The sequence below is a fragment of the Charadrius vociferus genome, unplaced genomic scaffold (assembly GCF_000708025.1).
Source record: "Charadrius vociferus isolate BGI_N301 unplaced genomic scaffold, ASM70802v2 scaffold326, whole genome shotgun sequence".
Lineage (NCBI taxonomy): Eukaryota > Metazoa > Chordata > Aves > Charadriiformes > Charadriidae > Charadrius > Charadrius vociferus.
The window spans coordinates 3,807,638-3,821,612 of record NW_009649062.1 but is presented as its reverse complement, the minus strand read 5'-3'; the positions used below and the strand labels follow the sequence as shown (position 1 = coordinate 3,821,612).

At 33.5% G+C, this 13,975-nt stretch overlaps 1 protein-coding gene across 1 annotated transcript; it reads left to right on the top strand.

Moving 5' to 3' along the window:
• Positions 1-474: 474 nt before the first annotated feature.
• On the top strand, positions 475-12,799 carry CDC45 (cell division cycle 45). The gene is made up of 19 exons (XM_009888146.1): positions 475-486; positions 798-857; positions 1,157-1,249; positions 1,695-1,832; positions 2,444-2,587; positions 3,640-3,695; positions 4,286-4,334; positions 5,142-5,203; positions 5,590-5,640; positions 6,442-6,561; positions 6,947-7,078; positions 7,487-7,585; positions 7,845-8,006; positions 8,220-8,358; positions 8,737-8,820; positions 9,998-10,116; positions 10,574-10,650; positions 11,414-11,480; positions 12,649-12,799. The coding sequence occupies exons 1-18, from the start codon at positions 475-477 to the stop codon at positions 11,476-11,478; spliced, it is 1,662 nt and encodes a 553-aa protein (XP_009886448.1). The 3' UTR covers positions 11,479-11,480; positions 12,649-12,799.
• Positions 12,800-13,975: the final 1,176 nt, after the last annotated feature.

Genomic DNA, 13,975 nt, shown 5'->3' with positions numbered 1-13,975 from the left:
TTCCTTTATGCTTTTTTTAAAAATTGTGCTGTTGTTTGCCCAGACGGTAAATCCTGTATTCTGTCTTTGAGTTTTCTCTTGCTGCCTTTCTTATAGCAGGGCTGGTTGGCTGCTTTCATTTTTTTATGATGGCTTGCTTAACTTTGTTTGTAGCAAATGCGTACACTGAAGTGGTAAAACTCTTCTTGGACAGTATTCTAGTATTTCTTCCTGTTAAACTGTATTATGGATTGGGCAACTGAAAGCATTCCCCTCAACTTCTCCAACTGTAAGCAAAATATATCCCCCCCCCAAAAAAAAAAAAACAAAACAAAACCCAAACAAACCGCAACCCACCAAAAAACCACCAGATAACCTTGATTTAGGCACGGCAATTTATTTCAGGAGTTGCCTTGCTCCTATTTTTGCTACAGATTTTCTTCAGTCAAAACTGTTCCAGATCCCATGCTGAAAACTTAGGCCTTTCTAGACACGATGAAAATAGTTGTAGGGCTGACTAGCTTTGAACCTTCAAAACTATGTGCAGTTCATAGGAGTCTGAATAACTACATTTTTTCAAAGCAGCTGACGTATTTGGGGTATGTGGAGTTGTTTATTGTTCATATTTACAGGGATCCAAATCAGTTAATTTTGGTTGCAGTGTTCATTCAGAAGCAATCCTGGTTTTTGCTTATAATGATCTCTACCTAAATTTCTCACTTTCTGGTCTCATAGGGATCTGTGTGTTTCATGTACCAGTGCATTAGGTTTGGCACCTATGTTAATATACTAATACTGTTATTCTATTATTTTTTCAGCGTGTTCTCCTTCTTGTTGCTTCAGATGTTGATGCATTATGTGCTTGTAAAATACTCCAAGTAAGTTCTTGTTCATTGTCACTGTAGGCTAACAGTAAAAGAAAAAATGCCCTTGGAACCTTTTTGTAGGTTTGAACTGGGGAAAGGGTAAAGGTTTAACCTGTTTCTGTAACTTTTTTTTCTTCCATGAGTTATGACACTGAAAACTGATAAGTCATACTCCCAAAGATAATGTAGATTTGTCATTTGGGATGTCTTCAAGATAAAGATCTGTATGAAATGGAATTATAGCATGGTGTAGCACTGTAGAAGAGGTTGTTTCCCCTCACCTTTGCTAACAGCTGTTTGCTTCATTTCAGGCTTTGTTCCAATGTGATCATGTGCAATATACACTCGTCCCAGTATCTGGATGGCAGGAACTTGAAACTGCCTTTCTTGAGCATAAAGATCAGGTGAAAAAACTGGATTTTTGTTTTAAGTTGCAGCCCATCCTATATAGACATGCACTGCCTTTTCCCTAGCTTAAAACGTGAGCTCTTGACCTAATTATTAGTGTTGGTTATGTCAAAACAGTGGTTAAAGTTTAACATACCAGTAACAAACTTGTTAAGTTTTTTACACCAGCTGAAACTAATGTGCTATAATTTTGATAGATTCAAATTAAGTCTGCACGCATTTTGAGATAAGAGGTGGTGGTATTGAATTTCCAACATCCCCAAATTTGCTGGTTTGTCTTGCATATTTTTTTTTTTCTCCTCAGAGACAGCAAATGTCAGAAAGTACGTACAAGTTTTGGCAATGATGAGTACTTCTCAGGTTTTGTGAAGTTGTTTTCAGTCTTCCGTGTTTCATGCTAGTTGAACTGAAAACCTTTTTTCTTATTGCTTTTGTTTGCAGTTCAAATATTTTGTTCTTATTAATTGTGGTGCCAATGTTGACCTTCTGGAGATCTTGCAGCCAGAAGAAGACACTTACTTTTTTGTATGTGATAGCCACAGACCTATCAATGTAGTGAATGTTTACAATGACACACAGGTAAACACTTTTCTTTCATAATAAAAATCTTCACACAGTGTGGTGGTGGGTGGTGTAGTGCTTTTCTGTGTTTTGCAAAACTGTTGACACTGTTCACTAGTGGGTCAGGAAGCAGTATTAATGGATATTTGCAGTAGTCATGTACATGATCAGAAAAAAATCTGTTTTCAATAATAAAATATATAGTGTTAGAAGTGTGGTAGTTGTCAGTAGTAAGCATCTGTTAATCCTGTTGCTACAAATCAATCAGCTAGAAATCCAGAGGATAAACATCCTCCAGAACATAATATGTATTATCTTTCAGCATCGAGCGACACTTAGAATGTGAGTATTAAGCACAAATTATTTGGTAACATGACTTTAACAAGCACAAAAATGCTAATTCGTTTAGTAATGCTGTAATCAATGAATACAGGTTTTTACTCTTATTTTGTATAACTAAAAGTCTTTGTATTAAAAAGCAATATTTGTGTTATGCTGGGAATCAATCACAGCCAAAACGAATAATTTCTCTTACTAAGTATTTGAAGTATTCTTATTTGTCATTTGAAATGCTTTTTAATCACTAAATAAGATACTTTATTTAAAATACCATTTTTTTTCTTTGCTAGATTAAGCTGTTGGTTAAACAAGATGATGATCTTGATGTTCCTGCTTATGATGATATCTTCAGAGATGAAGAGGATGAAGAAGAGGACTCAGAGAATGAAAGTGATGGGTCAGAACCTTCAGAGAAACGTAGACGTTTTGAAGAGGTATGTTTCTGCTACTTTGCTGTGAAAAGAAGGAAAATAAAACAGTTATTACATGTACTTTACATCATCATAATAATGCCATTTGAGTTTAAAAATTTTGTTCCATTAGATCACAAATTCAAGTTTAAGATTTAAAAATAATCTACTGTGACCAGTGGTGTTTCACATACACAAAATGTTTATTTATCTGAACTGCACAGAAATATTTTGTTCATATAAAGAAACGTTTTGAACTTGACTAGGGTAATGCTGTCTTTCTGTAATCAGTGAACTGAAGAGATCTATGTCTGAAGCTCACAAATAATTTGGCAATACATTTTTTCTGTCTTTTGTAGCAGTAAACTAAAAAAAGTATATTATGATAGACACAAAAAATTAAATTTCTCATATATTATTTGTGGCATATTTTCTATTTATACCATACAAGGAAGCAAAGGCATGAGACTAGAAATATTAAGAGACAATTAAATGTAGACATTATCAGATTTAATATATATTTCATATTATTTTTCTATTAACATTGTAGATTATTAGGAAAAAGTGTACTAAGGGTGCTACCTCAGTAAAAGCAGATACCGGAAATTCAAAGGAAAATCTATAAATAGTGTACGTAATAGCTATTCTCCAATCTGTTAAATATTTCACAAAGATCTTTATTTCTTTGAGTTTTCAAACTGATGATGCTATTTGTGGAGTTTAAATATACAGTGAGTCCCTCTTTTTCTGAGCTGCATTAATTATCTTTATTTTTCATCATTGTCATCTTTATGTTATAAAATGGTAGGATGCAATGTTGCTAATGTTGAAGATACTGCTTGCTGAGCCTCTTATTGCTGAAGACAAGCTAAATAAATGCTAGCACAGAAAGATGCCATGACTTTATAAAAGTGTGTTCCTTGGAAAAATATCTGATAGTAGTACTTTTCTTATTAGATGTTGTTAATAGGAATAATAATTCTTTTTAATGAAGACTTAGTCATGAAAGTATCCGGATAGGTGCTAATCTATTAGAGTATTTTTTCTAGCTTTTTAACATTGAAATTAATTTACAGGATGTAATAGAAAGAACAATGAAAAGGCGACAGAGGCGAGAATGGGAGGCACGCAGGTGTGTTTAACTGTTTTGGATTTTTTACGTTGCTTGTATCTCATTTTTTGATGAAAATGTTGAGAATACAACAGCATGATACTATGCTGATTGATTTGCAAGATGCTTTCGTTTTAACATCAGAAAGTGGAGTGATATTTACTAGATAAAAATAAAACTTAAATGGAGGATAGTTATAAATAGTAATTTATGAATTTGAGTAGCAATAGGCACACTGCTTCACTTGTAAGTAGCTGTAGTATTCTTATCTTGTTTATCTTAGGGTGAAACTTGTGCTTCAGTTTTCTTTTACAATCACACTATTGTCAATAGGAATGAGCAGGAACAAATCAGATAAGAAAATGGGATTTGAGGAATAATGATTTGATAAATTTTTCCTTTTTATTTTATGAGTACACTTTAGTGTGGTTTCCACGTTGCTACTAAAATCCAATTGCCTTGCAGAAAAACAATTTCTTGCCCAAGCCTATTTTTTTTTAATTGCTAAAGTGAAATTTAAATACTATTTCACAATTCCTGACTGATATTTTTAATTGGATCCAGTGACCAGTTCACCACTTAGTCAAATGTGGGTTTTTTTTCCTTTTTAGACGAGAAATTCTTTTTGATTATGAGCAGTATGAATACCATGGGACCTCAGTAAGTATAAACTCATTTGCCATAAAACCACCAGGTAAAGGTAATTGGACAACGTATATAATTATTTAATATAATATTATAATTACTAATAATATTATACATTATAATAGTATTGTTATATCTTGGTATTTTTGTATCTTATTGTTATATATAAGATACATCATATATGTGTAAGTAGTTTGAGTTAGCAGTTCAATGTTTTCTGGCTGTGTACATACAATTTTACTGTTGATGAATTAGATACATCGTAGAAACAATACTGGTAGACTAGCAGACAACAGCCAGCTGAGTCACAGTGAATAATGTAATGTTAACAGTGGGAGGAAATGATAAACCAGAACTCTTAACATTTTTGTTGTTTGGCATCTTTAATACCGGTATAAAAAATTATGATAGATACTTTTGTCAAGAACTAAAAAAATTACACTATCTGTACACAAAATACTCTTGCAAAAAGACTTTAGCATGTAGGGAGCTTGTTTGTCTTTCAAAGTGTCAGGATATTTCAAACATAATACTTAGGACATCTAAACAGTTCCTTCTGTCATGTGGCCTTTTGTCTGATTTTTATTCTATTTTGTTAAAGTGCTGCTATATATAATGCAAGATTGCAGAGCTGTATAAAATATTTTTCTTTCTACTTTGTATCTTTGACAATCCAACAGTGTTTTCCTTTCTGACTCAAGTGTGATTTCTAGAACTTTAGTGACACGATAGTACTTGGCAAATTTAACTGTGTTCTATTTGTTTAATGAAGTGAGAGGTTTGTGTTCGTTTATCCTCTCTTTTTGCTTTTCTCTCATATAGTCTGCGATGGTGATGTTTGATCTGGCATGGATAATGTCTAAAGACTTGAATGACATGTTGTGGTATGTTTGCATTATCATTTTTCACGGAGTCTAGAAGCTTAAACCCATAGTAAAGAGAGGCAAGATTACCCAAAACTATTTGATTTCACCATAAGGTTCCAGTTTATTTCATGAGTGGATGTATGTCTTGAATTGGAGGACGCATCTGTGTAAATAAATTACAACCAACCAATAGATTCTGCATGGAAAAAGGGAGGATGGTAGTCAATGTGTATGTCTGCTAAAGAGGGCATAATAGTATGTAGCTTTGTTATTAAGTTCTATGTACACTTGGTGAACAGTGATTCTGACTTGTTCTGGTACATACTTAGAGGGTTAAATATAATATAGTGTACTGGAATATTTTATTTTAACTTTTTATTTTCCTTTTTCCTCCCCAATTTTAGGTGGGCTATTGTTGGTCTAACAGATCAATGGGTCCAGGATAAAATCACTCAGTAAGAAAGATTTTATTTTTGAAAATTTATATTTAGTATATTTTTTAATTTCTCTGTATTTAAAATTAATACTAGCAATTAATAGAGATCAGGAAATATATGGGAATTAATATAATGCAAGATAACTAATAAACAATGACATCAAATATCTTGATGACTGAATGTGCTCTGATGTCTTCCAAAAATGGCAATAAACATCAGAAAAAACTATATTTTCCTTTTCTAATATTTAGAATTTTAAACTAACATTATTTTTCACAAAATTATAGAACAGTCTCTTCTGATCTGTGAAGAGATGGTGCTTAATAGTAGTTTACATAAATATGGCCTTATTACAGTTTTATTAAAGGAAAAAAAATTGTATGTTCTGTATCCTCCATCTTCTTTTCCAGTTGTAGTTAACAAGTTTCAGGTTTTTTTGTTTTCTGTTTTTTTTTCTTGTTTCTTATTTCCTACTAGATACCCTCAGAATTCTAGTAGTGCATGTGTAGGCTTTAATTCTGGTGTTCTATTGTTACCAATACACTGATGTTTTTAAGGACAGAAATGTAATAAGTAAGTAATTTCATTGGTCAGTCTGTCTCTCTGTATTGGTTTTGTTTTCGCTTTACTTGCCTGGGTGTATGGCTGAATGTTTAAAAAACATTATTTAACAAGTCTGGGATTTTTTAAGATGGATCTGCAGTTTTCATCCTGCTGACTGGCCAATGTGTAATCTTTAGGAAGCATTTTTGGGCTCTCATAATGAAATACAAAAATACACAGGAAGAAAGTGAAGTAACAAATTTATTTTTGTTTAAGAATGAAGTACGTGACTGATATTGGAATCCTACAGCGTCATGTGTCTCGCCATAACCACCGCAATGAGGATGAAGAAAATTCTCTATCAATTGATTGCATGCGGATAGCATTTGAATATGAGTATCCTTGCATAACATCTGGGGAAAATGAACTCTACCCACTTGGTGAACCCTGGTTGAGATTTTATCTGAGGGGGTGGGGGGAACCAGCACTATCTCTGCTGCTGAGAATGGAATTAAAAGAAAGGGAAATTTGAATGTTTTGTTGAACATGAATCCCTCTCAATAGCTCATGCAGCTTGAGTTCATCTTAACCTTTCAGAATTCAAGTCAATGTTGCTTGCCTTGTGTTATGCGCACCTGCAGCATCTAACTGTATCTTATATTGCATCTCTGTACTACATATAAGGGCAACTGAAGACTTACCTACTAGTTGTGGAGTTCTGTTACCATTTGTAACTTCAAATTATATGTGTTCATAATTATTTGCCATAATTCCTGTTCAGTCTGCGCCTGGCACTTTATCAGCACTGGTCTCTATATGAAAGTCTCTGTAATACTTCATATACCTCTGCTAGCCTTAAGCTTTGGTCCGTACAAGGGCAGAAGAGGCTCCGGGAGTTTTTGGCTGACATGGGGTGAGTTATAAAAATCTGGGTCTTGATTAAAGGATCATAAGATCATTTTTCCAATGAATTATGGAAAATATTAAGAATATAGCTTGCGAGTACTCAACGTCTTAGTTTTTAAATATTATTGTGGGGCTCTGGGTAGGTTGCTGAGTCTCTTTGAATTGAGTTATGCAACTTGTGTCTTCGTGTATGAGGAATACTGCAGGTGTATGCCTTTATGGACTAGTAGATTAGTGAGTAACCTATGCTGTCTCACAGCCACTCTCACAACAACTAAAGAAGAAAAATGCAAACAAGCTTAGTCAGACTTAACTTGCTTAATTATCTAATATTACGAAAGTCTTATGAAAGGAAGGCAAAATATTTGTTTCTTCTAGCATACCAATCAGTGTATTTTTTTTCTTCTGGTTTTAGTTTGCCTTTGAAGCAAGTGAAACAGAAGTTTAATTCCATGGACATATCTTTGAAAGAAAATCTTCGGGAAATGATTGAAGAATCTGCAAACAAGTTTGGGTAAATTGTTTTAAATACAAATGCTTTATCTGAAAATACTTTTCAATTAAGTTCAAATATTTTTGTATGAAAAGGATGTAACATCTAGTTTTAAAATATATTTTTTAGATGGACAAAGGAGTATTAGGCACATTGCAAATGTTAGGGTATGATTTGTCTTTGTGTTCTTAACATTAACATACTGAGGAGATGGCTGGTCAATGTCCATAATAATGTTGGTAATGTTAATAATCCCTACTGGTTTTATTTCATTTTGCAGGATGAAGGATTTGAGAGTTCAGACCTTCAGCATTCACTTTGGCTTTAAGAACAAGTTCTCAGCAAGTGATATAGTTTATGCAACAGCTTCTCTCATGGAGAATACAGAGAAAGAAGGGCCTGAAACAACTAATTTCATTAAAGCTTTGGACAGTCTCTCCAGGTACTGAAAACAGATGTCTTCATTATTTTACAGTTTTATTTTGGGAACAGGGGTTACATATCTAAAAGATGCATTGATGCTTCATAAGCCATTGAAGAAAAAACTAAACATCCCTGTGAACAGTGTTTAAAGAGATCTCACTTTTGTGTGAAAAGCTTTGGTTTTATATGAAGATGTTGATTTTTTTTTTTTTTTTTCTTTTTTCTGTTGCAGAGGTAACCTGGACAAACTTCACCAAGGACTGGACCTGGCCAAAAAGCAGTTATGTGCCATTCAGCAGACAGTAGCCAGCTGTATTTGCACCAACCTTGTAATTTCTCAGGGGCCTTTTCTCTATTGCGCTCTCATGGAGGTCAGAATTCTAGTTTTTGACTGTCTCATTTGACTGTCATGTTTGGCTGTCTCATAGCTGTTAAACACTATTTTCCTAACTGCTTGACTCAATAAGAATGACTCTGTCAGAAAGAACCTATTTATCTGTACTGTGCTGTCCTCTGATGGGTCAATATTGGCATCTGCTCTGAAATTCGCAAAGGAAGAATCAGTCCTCTCAAAGAGGGGAGGGCTTTATTTCAGAGTCAAGTCAGTGAGATCAAGTTCCTGTATTGTAATGGTTCTTGTTAGTGTTCTTTGAGCCCCACAAAACTTTTAGACTTGCCAGTACATATCAAAATTAAATAAGTGGAAGAATCACCTTGGATTGTAATTGAAATAATTCTTCTTTTCCTAGGGCACACCAGACGTGAAACTGTTTTCCAAACCAGTGTCTCTGTGCCTGCTTAGTAAATACTTACTCAAATCGTTTGTTTGCTCTGTAAGTAAATCAGAAGCATTTGACTAACTAACTTCTGGCTTGTCTAGTTGTTACTGTTCTGTTGGATACTTGCAGTTGATTATTAAAAACATTATATGAAAATCTTAATAATGTTTTTCTGCTAATTGGTTGGATAATTTTAGCACATCTTGAATGCTGCTCTAGGAAAGATATCTGCCTGAGAGACATCATAGCATTAGAAAGTTTTCATTACTATGATATTTACAATCTAAAATATTTTTGTAATTTTGTAAGTTTTGAGGTAGCGTATCATTAAATATGTACTTCGAAAAGTCAACCTGACACAAAAAAAGCAATATTGCAGGATGGGTGATTGTTATCTAAAGAGTTCTGTGTCTGTTTAAATAAAATCCTCTGATATTTACAACTAATATGACTGAAATTAAATTCCATTTGTTTTTTGAGCTATTAGTTACACAGTTCAGATAAAAATGAGGTTTTAAGTTGAGAACTGTCTTCACAGTGAGCACTTCCTAGTTTGTGAATTAAATATATGATGGTCTGTCCTTGTCAGATTACATCGGTCTGTCCTCATTTTGAAAATTAGACATAGTCAGTAACTATTCTGCCACTCGGAGCAGGACAGCGCTTTTAAAATTCACTGCAAAACGTTTACCTTAGGAACAGAACAATTTAAACAAGCTTCTGTTTCATTTACCTACGTGTATAAAAATGTTAAAATTTTCATCATTATTTTTTGATTTAACTAAATTACAAAATTTGTAATTACAGCTTACTGCTGTAAAACAATATGATAGGGGAAATACTTTTTAATGAATACTGTGTTTGTCAATGTTTTATCTGTTGTATTGCAATGGAAAATTATTATTGCAACAAATTAAGCCCAGTCCAAATTTTTAGGTACTTATACCTACAGTGTTGTTGTTTTAAGAGGTGGGGTTTTTTTACTGTAAATCATATCTTGTCTGTGTACGTCATTTCTGTGTTAGTGGAATGCAAGATTGGAGAAGTGACTTCTATTGGTCCTTAAAGTGACTTTTACAATAAGAAAGAAGGAAATTAAGAGATTATGTAAAGAAACCATCTTCTGTTGAACTGCATTATAGCTGTATCCTTAGATGAATATTTATAACGTGGAGAGCTGAATCTAAATTGTTTCCTGAGGTTTGTCTAACAAAGAGACTTTGACTTTCAGACAAAAAACAAGCGTTGTAAATTGCTGCCACTGATAATGGCTGCACCAATGGATGTTGAACAGGGAACTGTGATCATGGTGGGGATTCCTCCAGAGACGGAAAGCTCTGACAAAAAGAAGTAAGCATATAGTTCAAAAGTTCTTACTAAAGGTTATCTATAGACTTTTCCTATGTCTGAAGCAAATATATCTTTCCTTTACCTATTTAACACTGAATATGTTGACTTGAATTGTATCCTTCTTAAAAACATGCTTTTTGCATATGGTATGCATGAGGTACTTTGAGAGGATACAGATGTTGCCCAGCTTCTTTGCCAGTTTTTTTTCCTCCCTCTTAACTATTTCTTTATCTTAAAAGAGGGAGATAGTTCACTATATGACCCATTACTTCATTTCTTAAAGCCTGCAAGGTTTAGATTTTTGCACTTGAATAAATGAGGTGTATGTTGAATACAAGGCACATGAAAAATATCTGGAAGACATTTTCAACCTCAGCAAGGAAAAGGTTCCATACTTCTACCTTCGTAAATATATCCTCTTCTGTAATGCTCATTTGTATTTCTCCTCATCTTCTAGCTTTTTTGGAAGAGCATTTGAGAAAGCTGCAGACAGTACCAATTCTAGGACTTTGCACAACCATTTTGACATGTCAAGTGAGTAACGCTATCACTTATTTCATTCAGCAAATGTCCTTTAGGGGTCAGTGTTTACGCAGCCTCCATAAAGCATAATGACTGTAGCCGGTATGTTCATTTGTGTATGTCTTAGATGCAAACATGAAAGGTGTGCATGTGATACACTATTCCTGAGTCTAATATAAACACAAACTACATCTTCTGTCAATCTTTTTCTAAGTGCTATCTTGTTGTGCAGAAATTATAAACTACTAAGCAGAGGCTTGCATATCTTTTTGAGACGATCTGCGTTTTGCATGGAGTAATGATTTGCATACGTGCACTTCACTTAAAAATCTGTGAGCTTAACTGAGATATTTTTTTATCATTAGCAGCCAAACCAAGTATGGTATTGATGTTATGATATACATCCTTTATTGTCTGTTTGAAAAACGTGCTACTTATGCAACAAGCTTTGCCTATTCTTGTATGTGTTTATAAAAGAGGCAGTTTTTAATAATGCGTGCTTATATATGCATGTTGAACATGCAAATAAACATTCCTAGAATAAAAGTGGCAGCTACCTCATGTAGTGAGCACTGAGAAATTGGAGTTTGCTGAAATCTAAGAGCAAAATAAACAATATGCTTTGCATTTTGTCCAAATAAATAGTTTCTCTCTTTCCTTCTTAAAGTTAATTAAGAATATAAATAAGTATATTTGGAATTAATATTCTTCAAGTGTGACATCTGTTATATCTTTCAGTTATTTGCATCTTGTAATAAAATATTTCATATTTTAGTTATTGAATTGAAAACAGAAGACCGGAGCAAATTTCTGGACGCACTCATTTCTCTCTTGTCCTAACGGTAAGAGTGTAAAGAGGATTAATTAAAAATTAATTACAAATCAAGTTACTGAACAAATGACATTCATATATTGTCTGTAGAATATTCTAAGAAAATGCAGCAACTTCTAGTGAAAATATAAAGTGAAGATAAGATAACTTGTCTTACAAAGACAATTCTTTTTCTTTTTGGGAGGAGGCAGATGATGTACAAGCAGAATCTCCTTAAGAGATTTATTTAAGTTTTGTCATCCATAAGCTTTTCCATTATTCTTAACTTTTGGCATCTTTTTAACTTCAGCTGGAAAAGGAGCAGCTGTTTGTGTTGTGAAAGAAATTGAGATATTTAGCTAATTGTTGTTGATGCTCTGTTACTGAATTTTATTTTAATGATGATGGTTTTTTTGAGCTCAGGATGGAATCTTGGCCATAACAGTACCACTCTTGGCTTTGATGTTAAGATTGTAGCCTATGTTAGTGTGTAGCTTTTACCTGGAACAAAGATGGGAATGTAAGACTTCGATTGTAGTTGTGACTATTAGCTTCACGTTAGTTCAAAGTCTGTTTTAAAGCTACTTTAAGGAAAGACAGATTTTACTGTAGATCACATAAGACTGTCAAATTGTTGCAATTGTCTTCACATATTTACTGCTTTTCAACGATGGATTATCTTTATTGGTTTGTGTATGCGTTTATTCTGCAGTGATGGGTGGAGATAGCTTGCTTTCCCCTAGAGAAGAGCAAACTCTAAATTGTTTTGTGAAGTCTGTTCAGACAACCTGTAAGACTGTGTGAAAGTATATGAAGTACCTCATAGCTTTTTCATACCTATATAAAGATTTGATCTTTAGTATTAACATGTGAAGTAATCTCACAAGGTTATCTTTATGGTATATATATGAAAGCAAAGGAGTGAAATGAAGACTTTAACAACAGCCTGTGAATGTTGGTAGTCCCAGCCAAATGACAATACGTCTTACTTTTTTTTCCAATGGGTATCAAAGCTACATTTTTTTTTTAATTTTTTTTTTTCTGTTCACTCAGAAGTTTGAAACAGTGGGTAAATAGTTGCAATCGTTGTTTGTTAGACAGCATAGTCATGCATGGCTTCCAAGATTCTTCATCTGTTTGTGTCTTTCTTTACACTGACTACTGGTTGTTTCAGTTTGTCTTCTGCCCTTGTTACACAGTGGTGCTTTTTGGCTCCTTGTACTGGAAGCTGCGGATCAGATGTTCTGAAATTGTTTCGGATGTTCCAAAGTTCATGGTGCTGGAATTGTGATGTATCGTCTTGCTTTATCTTAAATGTACCGGTACAGGCCTGGACTGTTGTTTTTATGCCTCTTGGGAGGTCAAAAGGATTTTAACCTTAGCACACAGATACTGAACACTGCTTCTTTGTAATGATCCCAGCCTCGTAACGGCAAAAGGTGTCCACTAGGAGTATTTGCAGATTGGATTTCTGTCAAACCTGCTTTTATTAGTGGATATGGTCCTGTGATGTTTAGTTGTTGATTAATAACAAAAAATAGGTTTTTAAGAAGTTCCATATTTATGTTATCATTCAAATGTTCTTTTAAAGTTGTCTTGAATGCTTTTTTATTTATTTTTTTTATAAGAAACTTTGAAACTCCCATTGAATTTCTAGAATGTTGAAACATTTTTTAATACTTTCAGGTCGAGAATTTGTACTTTAGTTGAAATAACTTTTTTGTGAGACGAGTTTTAAGATTTTAGGGCTTTTAAAATCCCAATACTGAGTAACTACCAAGTACCGAATGAAAAAGCTGAGGAAGTTTGGTGTCAATAAAGCATTTTTAGTTATGCATTGTGATACTGTATTGTCACTTGTAGCTTGGATTTGGGAATAATTTTCCAGAAAAGAGTCTAAAATATTGTGATAATTGTGTGTAGATTGTAGCATTATAAATATTGACAGAATAGCTCAATCCTGTCCCATAACAGAAATTCCATTTCATTTTGGTCATATGAATTGGTGTTGCTTGTTAGGCTTATCCTGCTGTACATTGGGTGAGTATGTATATGTATATCTTTGGAATTCTTTTCTTCCTTGCAATGCTTGCTTGAATTCTGTGTGACTTTAATGTTTTCATGTATTATAATGAATATGTAAAGGCTATGTATCATTACATCGTAATTTGTACAGATTTTTAATGCAATCTAATTTAATATTAAATGTGATTTAAATGTAGCTAGCAGAAAGCTAATTAAACTATATATTTTTATTCAAATAGAAGTGATTTTTTTTTTTAAATGTTGTCATCTTATCTGAGCAGTAAAATCCTGTGCCAAGCTGTGATGACCAAAAAGTTGTGCTTCCTAAGATAAAACATAATGCCACCTTATAGTTTTGCATGTTTACTAGGTAGTATTTGCAATAAATAATGTTGTTCTTTGCCAGCATACTTTGGGTTTTGCCTGCACACAACATAGTGTTACATTTTTGAAGCAGATTACTGTGCTTTAAGTCTCTGGAAATGGAAATGGTTTGTTGTT